Raw genomic sequence first — 13,182 nt, forward strand, 5'->3', positions numbered from 1 at the left:
GTTAGTCACTGGTGACAGATAGCCTAAAGGAGAGAGAATGACCACCCCATACAACCCATTCTTGGAGGCAACATTCTCAGAGAGTGACTCAGATGAGCCCTAGGGGCCCAGCCAGCATGCCAAAAAGCAAGAAAGAGGAGTAACAATCTTGAAGGACTGTCAGAGTGACCCAACTTGATGCCAGGCATCCCTGCAGTGACTCTGGGGGACGGGTGGGTAGAGGCTGGGCTGAAAATGATTGACTCTCTCATATCAGTGTTCAGAAAGTATCTGTGCTCAAGGATGCCACTTGTCTATGCTTCTTTCAGAACCAGAGAAATTTACTCAGAGGATAGTCTGATATGTCTGTGAAAATCTGGGGTGTTTAGAAGATTATCAGGTTGTAGTCCCTCAGGAAAAATATTGTGTTGGCTGTGGTTATTCTCAGGTATCTCTGAGGCAAAATTTGGCTGATGCTAAGTGTGTCTTAGATTTGAACTAAAGAAACATTGCCTGTATATCCAAGTAGTCCATAATAAGAGTATTACCAGTTCCCAAACACCTGAATTGGATGCTTGAATTCTTCATCAGGGACTTGTATTAATCATCTTCTATAGAATTTGGTATCTTCACTGAAAATGTTAAAGGAAGTCTTGCCACTAGGTATTTTGAGGTAATGCCTTTGGGGATTTACTTTAAAAGCATCTTGTAATTTAGGAAAATAGTGAAATTGCCACTTTGTGTAGTGACACTAATCTAAATTTTCATAATGAGTGGCACACCCATTTTTGCTTGAGTGCTTTGAAGCATAAATATTTGGCTTTCATCCAAGAACTCGAACGAACTGAAGTTCTTTGTGTGAAGAGAATTGCAGTAGACTTAATACTCTAAAGAGGAAGCTGGGAGTGGACAATGTAATTATGCAAGCCTTTAAATTCTGTACTATGCAACAGTCATTAAAATTTAAAATTCTTACTTTTAATACAGAACAGGCCACATCCAGAGCTACACACGGGAAGGTGGGAGGAGCCTTAGGAAGCCACATCAGAGCCAAGGGCAGAAGCCTGTGATGATGATCAAATGAACTTAGGGTTTTCTGTTAAGTCTTCATTTAGTATCACTTTTCGTTCTAACCAATGGGTTTATCTGGCTCACAATCCTAAATTACAGCCATTACTGTGGGGAAATCAGGCAGGAGCTCAAGGCAGAGAGTCACATCACATCTGAGCAGGGAAAGAACCAATGCATGGTAAGCCTAGGGCTTAGCCAGCTTTCTCTAACCATCTTTACTCCTAGATGGTTCATGGTCTCCTGCCTAGGCAGGGGTGCCACCCTTGCTACATGGGTCTGCCTAAACCAATTAACAATCAAGACAGTCCCTCCCAGGCATGCCCATAAGGACAGCCTGAGCCAGTCAATCCCTCACTGAATCTCTCTGCCAGGTGATTCTAGACCGTGTGAAGTTGGTGATTAAAACCAACCTTCTAGTCCCATTCGTGCTTGATCATTTTAGTATCTATCATCTATTGATTGTGATTTTAGAAAGACACAAAGCCAATAGCTTCCTACGCATGTGATACTGTGGAGGGTCATCAAGGTTTCTCTTACTATAACAAAGCAATTGAAATAGTCAAGTTTATAAAGAGAAAAGATCTGTTTTGGCTTGTGTCTTTTGGCTCTTTCAGTCTATGACAGCTGTTCTCCGGGCTTTGGGTCTATGAGAAAGTGCTTTTTGTCAGGAAGACATGGAGAAACACAACAGGCAAAGACAGAGGAAGGGATTAGGCCTCATAATTCCATTCAAGATCATACATTGAATGACCCTCTACTATACATTACCCTTTTCATAGTGTCACCTCAGGGACCAAGCCTGGAACACGTGGGCCTTGGGGGCATTGACATAAGCCACAGCACAGTGTTCTATGCTCTCACCATGGTTCTCCCTGTTACTTGATCACTTCACACACACAGTTCTTTTGCCCATTCTTATGAAAGCATTTTTTAAACCAATATAAATTCTCATCAACTATGTAAAAACATTCTAGACTGTTTGGACACTTGCTCTTTGATTTTATCCTATTTACTCACCATCTGCCTTGTCCCAGCTTATGCAATCTCTGCTTCCTCTCTATTCAACCCATGTGGCTCTTTTTGCTAGCTCACATTCCCATCCTCAGATTCCCTGTTTTTCTTCTATGTAGTGATTCAAGGACCCTACTTACGAAGTTACCTAGGCAACATGCTGGTTAAGTATACCTCTTTATGGAGATTTCTCTTTAGATGGACTTGGTAAAAGTCCCCTCTTCTCAACTCTGCCATTCCACCGGACAAGAAGTGCTTTTGAATCAACTATTTTCTAAGTCACCCCAAACTTTACTGTTAAACAGATATTTGTAGGAGAACGCTAGTTAGTTCCTCGACATTTAGCCCTGAAATAGTCACACAGAAACTGTATTATTTAAATCACTGCTTGGTCCATTAGCTCTAGCTTCTTATTGGATAACTCTTACATATTAATTTAACCCATCTCCATTAATCTGTGCATCACCACGAGTTGTGGCTTACCAGCAAAGTTTCAGCACATTTGTCTCTGGTGATGGCTCATGGGTTCTCTCTAACTCTTCCTCCTTTCTCCCAGCATTCCATTTAGTTTTCCATGCCTAGCTCTCTTCCCCTATAACTCTGCTATAGGCCCAAAGAAGTTCCTTTATTAACCAATGATATTCACAGCATACAGAAGGGAATCCCACATCACCTCTCCTTTCTGTTTAAATGAAAAGGCAGGTTTTAACTTTAGCATAGTAGAATTACATATATCTACTTTATCTTTTATCATAACTAAGGAAAACTAAATTATTACTATCTATTCTTCAATGCCAGCAAAGAGTCCAGAAGGGTATAATATTACCTAAGAAAACAGGAAGTGCATTGTAAGCTACTTCTGGAACTCTAGAATTGACAGAGACATCTTGCTGCCTGGACAATCACCCAAAGGTTTTTTTGTACCATTGGGTCATCCATCTTCAGCCTACAGGCCCATATTATCCAGCAGACTTTTTCCACAAAGCAGGAAATTTCAAAGACAGTTCTGCCTATATTGGCAGTTTGTCAGTCACATTTTTCTGTGTCCTTCAGAAAATCTAGCATACTCTTTCATGAAGAAGGACAGTCTCACCTTTAGGCAAGTTCAGCAGTCATTTCTCTATGGGTCCTGCATGTCCACTTTATGCAGCATACCATAAACCCGTCCAGGCAAGAGCAGTTTCTTGCCCAAATGGTTAACAAACTCCATAAGGAGCCTCTTCAATGCCCATTTTCCTCTTGAATTAGCTTGGTGCTGCCAGGAGCAGATGTATATCTCACTGTCATGAAAAGTCCTAAATTCTTTTTTTTTTTTTTTTTGCAGGGTGAGGTTGAATGTTTATTCAGGGGGTTATGGAGGAGGAAGGGTGAAGGGGGGGATAGAGAGAGAGAGAGAGAAGAAGAGAAAGAGACAGAGAATGGGGGAAGCAGAGAAGTGGGGACAGAGGCAGAAGCGAAGCTGCCTCTCCGAGAGGAAGATGGAAAAGTCCTAAATTCTTAAAACACTTTAAATGCCATATTCTGAAGGTCTCTAAAAGATTTGAAGAATATGTATCCATTTGAAATACATCTCTGTACATCTAGAAAATCTAACTAACATGACTACAATAGTTTGACTATTATAGATGATTATCTATTAATCTGTATTTCTTAATTATACATTACATTTTAAATGAACTGCATAAACACAATACCTTAATCAAGAGAAGAAATAAGCATATACACAGTGTAACAAAATTGTCCTTAAATTTGTATCAATAAACCAAAATCCATACCAATGCAAATCTTTATAGCATATCTCCCTTTAAATGTAAACAAACATTTATAAGCAATATTTGGAAATATGGGCCTAGTTCTTTTCAACTGCTTCCTGCTGTTCATTGTGCAAAGTAATTTTTTGAGGGGTGTTCAAGGCAACCTTTCAGGGGTTCTTGGTCCATCAAACCATATTAGTCTAAAATTAAGCAGATAATAGAATAGTAATTAGAATATATGAAAATCAGGTGATATTCTTGAGGTTCCTAAGCCAGGGTCAAGGTTAGAATTGAGTCAGCTTTGTGTTCAAATCCTGAGGCTGGAACTTGTGGAGGCAACTGGTCTGCATCATAACCAGCCCCATCTCTTTGTCTTCCCTCATGTTTATGAAAGTTAACTCTGAATTCTCAGTTCTCTGACTTGAATGCTTTTGGTTAAGAACCATAACATCATGTCTTGACCAGAAAATGATACAACTCAGTTCAGGTAATGTTCTAACAGTGAATTGCTATTTTTTTTAAATAAAAACATTGATTAACTTTTTACTCCACTAGGATTATCCAACTTGAATCACATTGAACAGTTAGTTCTCTTATAAAATGACTCTATTAACCAATAAAAATGATTTCTTATTTATTATTAAGGCTAGTTTCAGAGGTTTTTTATATCTTAATCTAAATCTGGGGCTCAGAGCCAAATGGGATATTTCCTATTAATTGCATGGTCTAGCACAAAGTTCCCAAAGCTCAACACCTCAGCTTCTTTAATACAAGTATTATAGAGATGAAAAATAAGTTTTCTAGTGGTTGGTACATAGTAAGTAATAGTTAAATGTTATCATTAAGACCTCCACAGCAACAGTCCTGTGTTTTAATCTTCAAAGGCTTGCCTTCCTAAATCTTAATTCTTACTCTCAAATTTTATTATATAATATAATATGTGCTGCAAAATTAAACGTAACAAAAGCAGAGACTATAGGGGACCCCTTAAATAGCAGTAACTGAGAATTTGATAACTACATGCTGGCTCTTTTCCCTGATCCCCAGCTTCCCTCTCCCTCTGCTGATTTTTGTCCTGACCAGAATGTATTTTCATTTTGCCATTAAACTTCAAAACACACATACATACATACATACATATACTCTTACCTGCTGAGCCATCTCTCCATCACACACACATATATGTGTGTGTATAAATATACACATACATATGTATATATGTGTGTGTATAAATATACACATACATATGTATATATTATATATGGAGCTGGAGAGATGGCTCAGCAGTTAAGAGCACTGCCTGCTCTTCCAAAAATCCTGAGTTGAATTCCCAGAAACCACATGGTGGCTCACAACCCTCTGTAATGAGATCTGGTCAACTTCTTGAGGAAGAGACAGATGCATACAGTGGTCATCATCAACTTAGACCATAAAACCCAATATGTACAAGTTTGACAAAACCACCATATGCAGGTTTCCCATGCATGCTTCAGCATTGGCAGAGCATAAATTTTATTTCATTCATATATATATATATATATATATATATATATATATATATATATATATATATATATTTGTGTTGATCCTAAGGACTGGGTCAGCACCACAGGTACTGTTTATATTAGCTGCAAAGTGTATCTAGTGTGGATTACTATGATTATTTAAGTTTCTAGAACATAACACATGCTCATTATCAGCTTTCTTTCCTACCCTGATTCCATGTCTCAAATGAGTCTCATGGTTGATATGTTGGATTCAGCAGCACTATTCCTTAGGTGGCTATGGTCTGTGATGGGCTTGTGACAGAACAAAATAGGGGAGAGGGAGTGGGAACGTAGTAACTGGGAAGGTGAAACTTCTGGAACCAGAATGGATACTGGCAGAAGAAGGTGTAAGGATTTCCTTCCATTTGCTCAATTGGAGTGTCTATCCTTCATATTGTTTTTTAACCAAGAAGGACTCTGGAGTTGCATCTCACCCCTCCTCGGTCTCTGCGGATACCCACGTAATCTGGTTGTTTCTGTCTCTTGTCAGCACCCTTCATTCTCTGGGTTGGGCTACGTGTCAGACACCATTCTCAGAACTCCACCTTACAGTTCCCCCAGAGATGATGTTTCCACCCCAGTATCCTAAATGGATAAACTCAGGCAGAGAAGCCTGGCCACTCTCTCAGGATCAAATAGTGGGGTGTCTAAATAGGGATAACCGTGCTGGAAATATCTATCTAGGGCAGTACAGGAAGCAATTGATGATTAGCGCCTCCTCACCAAGTGGAACTTAACCTACATTTAAGACTGTCAAGATCCCGGCTCGGTTTCTCCACCCACTGGCCCCTGTTATAAGCATTTCTCCCAGGCCAAGGGAAATAGTCTTCCATCTTTGGACATAGCTTATGTGGCTCTGGTAACTGGGCTTCAGATCAAAGTTGGTGACTTTTTTTTTTTTTTACTTTTACCATCATATTGGTTGCTTTTAAAATTCTGACAGCTTCTCACTTGTGTACAATACAATGTTTTTATACCCCCATTATCTCATTGCCCTTCCATTCCTACTGACCCCATTCTTCTTCCTAATCTAGTCCCCATCCTGCTCGTCTCTCTGTGTGTATGCACACACACACACACACACACACACACACTCGTGGCAGTCTTGTGCAATAGGCCACAGCTGCTGTGTGTTCATGATTGCAACAACCACATCACACCCAGAAGACAGCATTTCTTAGTAGTCTCCTTATGTTCCTGCTTATAGTCCTGTTAACCCCATCTTCCACAAAGTCCTGTGGACCGTAGAGATAACACATTTTGTACTGAGCACAGACAATTATCAAATCAGTGACTCTGGAGCCATTAAAATGCTTTTATTTTTTAGACAGATTCTCACTTTTTTCCAGGCTTTCCTGGATGGAGATCATTATGTATCACAGCCTAGCTTAATACAATGATTCTACTGCCTCATCCTTCCATATTCTGAAGTTATAGGCATGACCCACCATGACCGTCTTTCACATTGCGTCTTTTCTGGATTGTATGGGTCAAGTTCAGTCACTTCTGCCTTCTTTGAACCTTTATTCAACTTATGAGTTTTTATTAGTGAATGAGTTTTCCTATTTATGTTTTCATTCAACTGATAAGTATTGGGAAATATGATGTGGCAAGCAATATGAATATTTAAAGCTAAATAGAACATGGCCCTTGCTTGCCAGCAGTTCACAGTCAAATTGGAAAGGCAGATACATAGGTAAAATATTTCATGTAAGTTTTTGTTGTGAGACTCTTCTTATTGATAATGCAGTCAAGGTATCATGGGAGAACAGAGGGCAAAGTGTCAAAGTCCAGGGATAAACCAGACTGAAGCTGAACTTTTTCAGGTTTAAGAAACATGGGAAAATTATAGATATTCACAAGAATGTGGTGAGAAGTGCAAGGGGAAGGAATTGAGGAAAATTTAATGTTAGGAAGATATATTAGAATGTTGTAGGAGGCCACTTGTTTGTTTCCCAGCTGCCCAGACTCCCGAAATAATCACACAGAAACTATATTAATTAAATCACTGCTGAGCCCATTAGCTCTAGCTTGTTATTGGCTAACTCTTACATCTTAACTTAGCCCATTTCTAGTAATCTGTGTATCGCCTGATGGCTGTGGCTTACCAGGTAAAATTCCCAGCATCTGTCTCATGGTGGAGGCTACATGGCTTCTTTCTGACTCCTCCTTTCTCCCAGCATTCAGTTTAGTTTTCCCCATTTACCTCTATTCCCTGTGTAGGCCCAAGACAGTTTCTTTATTTACCAATGGTAATCACAGCATACAAAGGGAAATTCCACATCATTAGAATTTTGTACCCCTGGGATAAATATCTGACATCAAAAACTGGATAGCAGAAGCATTAGCGGTTCAGTCTATGGTTACTTGGCTCTGTTTCTAGCCTTGTAAGTGAGGCGTGACACCATAGAGGGGGGAGCTGAGGGAGGAAGAAGGGGGCTCATATCATGACTGCCAGGAAATGGTACTCAGAGGAAGCCAGGAAACCAGATAGTACCAAAGTTATATTTCCCACTGACCTGCTTTCTCCTGCCAAGTCCTACCTACCATTATGCTAACATGCAATTATGCAAGCTTTGTGTCCATCAATAGATTACACTGTGTATTAGGTCTGAGCCCTCAGAGCATTGAACTCCTAAGGTACAGATGAATGTTAGTTAGGCTATAGCAACTAAGTCACTCTGTGTGGGTGGAACGCAGAGCAAGGGGACTCCTCTGGGCAGTTCCAAACTCTTGCTCTTGGGTTGTGTCTAGTGGGACAGAACTTTTCTTTGGAGAGTACTTCTTCTATGTATTCTCATCCATGATGACAATTTAGAACTAGCAATGAAGGTCATGCCGACCAAACATGAAAACATCAGGCACATTCACAGAACTACTGATTTTATTTCAGCAAAACACAGACATCTATGTGTGGGCTTAGAAAACGATATTTTAGATTGACAAAATTGGTAGAACACTTCATTCTACTGAAACTCACTGAAAATGATTCATCTACCCAAGTATAGTTTAACTTTCCAAAGTCTTTCTTTATAAGGAAGGATCACAGACATGCATGACAAAGTTTTTAGCACACTTAATTCAGGAGTCAACTGCTCAGCACCATTTATTAGTAAAATAAGGAGTCCTGGCTTGTAATTGTGACTGAGTTCAGAAATCTTCTCAGAGAAGAGCACCTGCATTCTCAAGGCGGGAGTCCTGAAGGCTTGGACATTGATGGCTTCTTTTCCTGCATCTGTTCGCCTGCCTTGCTCAATTCCATACCCCTTCCCTTGAGATGCTTGGCTTCCTGCCACAGTGTGTGTGTATTCCCAAGTCCCTGCAGAGCCTGAATGAAGTGAGACTGGCAGGTTTCCAAGTGGAGGGAGACAGACAAAGAGTCAGTAGACCCCGAAAACTACATGCAGATTATGATGTACTTTAGTGAATTCTGGAGACTGTTTATCTACCCAAATACATTCTTCAAAAACAGCAAAGGCTTTGGTGTTACTGTTGTCCTGGGATGAATTCCAGTGATAAAATAGTTCACAAATCATTCGAGTGTCTACCATAAACAAGTCAGTGTGCCATTCAGCCAGTGGCTCGAAATATAAACCTTGTCTTCCTGTTGTCTAAGAAGAAATGTCATGAAGGTGCCATGGTTGTCTGTCAGTCCTGCTTCAACAAATCGCAGGAATAACTCTGGCCCATCATTTGTTGATTATCTATATGCTTTTCCCATCTGTGGTACATTTTGATTTGGTGATTTGAGAGTTCATCTCTGGTGATATTCCTAATAAATCCCAATGATGAGTTTTCAGTCACGTGTCGGCAGGCTACACCAGTTGTTTAAGCTGGTGCTGCTCTTTCAAGCCATGAACATTTACATTTTGCTTTTGTCATTTCTAGTTTTAAAGCTATTTTACCATTCTTTTTATTGTTTTGCACTGCTTAATCTAATACAATCTCAAATGTGTTTCAACTCATGAGAGTCCATTTGATGTCTACATTGATCTCTTAGCTTTCATTCAACATTGGGAGTATTTATTAATTTTGATTATTTTAATCTTTGTTTAAAGAATGCCCAGTCATTGAATTCCTACAAGAGAAAGAGGTTATTTCTAGTGAAAAAAGAATTGGCTCCATGGAAAAAGTCTTAACACACATGGATTATATGAATGTGATGATTCGGAGAGTCTAGAAAGAATATACTTATATCCTTATAGTTCTGTTAGTAAATAAGAATTTAGAAAAAGATACAGCGTGGGAATGGCATAATGACCATATTTAAGTTGTCATTTTATCAATGCATAAAAGTAATCTTACCACCCTCTGTCACTATTTCAATAGAAACAAGTGATTTAGGAATAGGCATTATAATTCATAATGAATACATTTTTATTTAGACTCAGAGAATCACATTTCCCTTCTGCAATTCTGCACACTTCGTATATCACAAATGCCTTGGGAAATGTAAATGGGGAGAGTGGGGACCTGCATTCTGGTGCTCATTGCAGCATTCCTTTCTTTTCAGACACGCCATGAAGTTAGATGGACATGAGGCAGTCATGAAATCCCCCTTCCAGAAAAGAATTCCTTTCACAAGTGGAAGTGCTTGGCTAGTGGATTCCACAGAACCTTGACTCCCCGGTGGGGCATCATCTTGCCTTTGCGGCTCTGTCTGGTGGTGGATGGCACCTCTGAACAGTGATGCTGGCCTCGGCTTTACAGACTGCCATCCCAGTGCCTTGTCAACTCCCTTGGATTAGAAAAGCTCTCACTCATTGCTCTCCATGGTGGCCAGCCTCTTCAAGAGCTTGATTTTAGCTTATCTACATAAGCTTTGCAAAGGAATGTTTACAAAGAAACTGGGAAATACAACCAAAAAGAAAGAGAATCGTCAGCAGAAAAAAGATGAAGATTTTTCTACTGCTGGCCACACTAAACCCCCTAAATTGTCTAATGCCCTGAAAAGCACTGTAAAAAAGATTGCAAAGTGCTCATCCACTCGTAACTTCTCCCTAGAAGACAACGAAGGTCAAAAAGACTTCTCCCTGTCACCCACATTCAGTTACCGAGTTGCTATCGCCAATGGCCTGCAAACAGCTGTGACCAACAGTGATGAGGACCTGCCACAGGAGCTGTCCTCCGTTGAGAGCTCCTACTCTGAATCCTTTAATGAGCTAAGGAGCAGCGCCGAAAACCAGGCCCAGTCAACACACACCATGCCTGTCAGACGTAACAGGAAGAGCTCAAGCAGCCTGGCACCCTCTGAGGGCAGCTCAGATGGGGAGCGCACCCTCCACACCTTAAAACTGGGTGCTTTACGGAAACTGAGGAAATGGAAGAAGAGCCAAGAGTGTGTCTCCTCAGACTCTGAGTTGAGCACTGTGAAGAAAACCTGGGGCATAAGAAGCAAATCTTTAGATAGAACTGCCCGGAACCCAAAGACAAATGTCTTGGAGCCAGGGTTCAGCTCTTCTGGGTGCATTAGCCAAACCCATGACGTCATGGAAATGATCTTTAAAGAGCTTCAGGGAATAAGTCAGATCGAAAGCGAACTTTCCGAACTCCGAGGGCACGTGAATGCTCTCAAGTACTCTATAGACGAAATCTCCAGCAGTGTGGAGGTTGTCCAGAGTGAGATTGAGCAGCTGCGTACAGGCTTTGTCCAGGCGCGGAGGGAAACTAGGGACATCCACGATTACATTAAGCATTTGGGTCACATGGGGAGTAAGGTAAGCCTGAGGTTTTTAAATGTGCCCGAAGAAAGATTTGAATACGTTGAAAGTGTGGTCTACCAAATTCTTGTAGATAAAATGGGTTTCTCGGATGTACCGAATGCTATTAAAATTGAATTTGCCCAGAGGATAGGACAGCAAAGGGATTGCCCAAACGCAAAGCCTCGGCCCATCCTAGTGTACTTCGAAACCCCTCAGCAAAGGGATTCTGTCTTAAAGAAATCATATAAGCTCAAAGGCACGGGCATTGGGATCTCCACAGATATTCTGACTTATGACGTCAGAGAAAGGAAAGAGAAAGGGGGCTTACCTTCTTCCCAGACATACGAGAGCATGGACATGAAGTTATCCATGCCAGAGCCCAAAGCCAAGAAGAATGCTTGGCTGTCACCTAACGACAGTGACAGAGATCTGGAGTCTGATGCCAGCAGAAGCAGCTATGCAGACTCTCCTGCAAAAGGAAACAATTCCAAGTCCAGCTCAAAGTCACACAGTGCTCGTTCTAAGAACAAAGCGACTAACAACAGAACATCACATAAGTCAGACTCGGATAAACGGCCCTCACAGCTGCCGGCCTCAAACACCCCTGAAAAGCAAACAGCCCACTATGTGGAAGCCACACCACTCTGGCATTCACAGAGTGACTTTTTCACGCCTAAACTTAGTCGTTCTGAGTCAGATTTTTCCAAATTGTGCCAGTCTTATTCAGAGGATTTTTCTGAAAGCCAGTTTTTCTGTAGAACTAATGGGAGCTCCCTCCTTTCCTCTTCCGACCGGGAACTTTGGCAGAGGAAGCAGGAGGGCATATCTGCCTTGTACCGCAGTCCCCAGGACCAGGGCTTGGACAGGGGGATCCCAGCAGTGCAAGGGCAGAGTGAAATTGAGAACACAGAAACAGTGGACAGTGGGATGAGTAACAGCATGGTGTGTGCATCTGGAGACCGCAGCAATTACAGTGGTTCCCAGCTATCACTGCATGAGGACCTGTCTCCGTGGAAGGAGTGGAATCAAGCTGAACAAGCCACTGATGTTGGTTTAGATTCCTCCACTCAGGAAGCTTTTGATTACGACACCAACAGTTTGTCTGACCAACAGCTGGATGGCTTCAGCAAAGACCTAGATGACCTGGGAAAGTGCCACAGTGACCTGCAAGATGACTCGGAAAGCTTTGATTTAACCCAGGATGATAACTCCTCTCCGTGCCCTGGGTTGGACAATGAACCCCAAGGTCAGTGGATTGGCCCATATGATTCTTATGAAAAATCCAATTCGAATGAGCCGTACCCCAACCAAAGCCAGCCATCTATGTTGTACCGAAGCCAAAGTGAATTGCAAAGTGATGATTCGGAGAGTGCCCCGCCCAAGTCCTGGCACAGTCGGTTAAGCATTGACCTTTCTGATAAGACCTTCAAGTTCCCCAAATTTGGATCTACACTTCAGAGAGCTAAGTCAGCCCTGGAAGTGGTGTGGAATAAGAGCACACAGAGTCTCAGTGGGTGTGAGGACAGTGGCTCTTCCTTAATGGGGAGATTTCGGACACTATCTCAATCCACGGCAAATGAGTCGAGTACCACCCTTGACTCTGATATCTACACAGAGCCCTATTACTACAAAGCGGAGGAAGAGGAGGACTACAGTGAGCCAGTGGCGGACAGTGAGACAGATTATGTGGAAGTGATGGAGCAAGTCCTAGCTAAACTAGAAAACAGGACTAGCGTCACAGAAGTAGATGAACACATGAAAGACTATGACCACCCTTCCTATGAAACTCCTTATGAGACCCCGCAAGACGAGGGCTATGATGGGCAGGCAGATGACATCATTAGTGAAGGAGAACTAGAAACCTTGAATGAACCAGCAGTTGAAATGGAATTAGCGGAAGATGAAAACCAAAACCTCCCTGTAGAGCCCCCGGAGGTCATGAAGCCAAAGAGAATCCGACCCTCCTTCAAAGAAGCAGCTCTAAGGGCCTATAAGAAGCAGATGGCAGAGTTGGAAGAGAAGATCCTGGCTGGAGGTACTCGAGTTTAAATGCTAAGTTATGCGCTATGTCTTAACTCTTATTGGAGCTGTTGGACAGGATGGTCTCGGTTTTCTTGG

The 13,182-nt window shown here is 41.6% G+C and overlaps 1 protein-coding gene across 3 annotated transcripts in view; it reads left to right on the forward strand.

The window, feature by feature from the left end:
- The window catches only part of Unc13c (unc-13 homolog C), a 457,501-nt gene that overhangs the window by 15,392 nt on the left and 428,927 nt on the right, over positions 1-13,182 (forward strand). For all 3 annotated transcript variants that reach the window (XM_041679506.1, XM_041679508.1, XM_041679507.1), the window contains one exon: positions 9,876-13,099. In XM_041679506.1, the coding sequence (XP_041535440.1) occupies positions 10,135-13,099 (2,965 nt within the window). In that variant the 5' untranslated portion in view covers positions 9,876-10,134. The remainder of the gene's footprint in view (positions 1-9,875; positions 13,100-13,182) is intronic.

This window comes from Microtus oregoni, unplaced genomic scaffold (assembly GCF_018167655.1).
Source record: "Microtus oregoni isolate MIOR12 unplaced genomic scaffold, Mior012 000032F_ref0000030, whole genome shotgun sequence".
In the NCBI taxonomy this organism is placed as follows: domain Eukaryota; kingdom Metazoa; phylum Chordata; class Mammalia; order Rodentia; family Cricetidae; genus Microtus; species Microtus oregoni.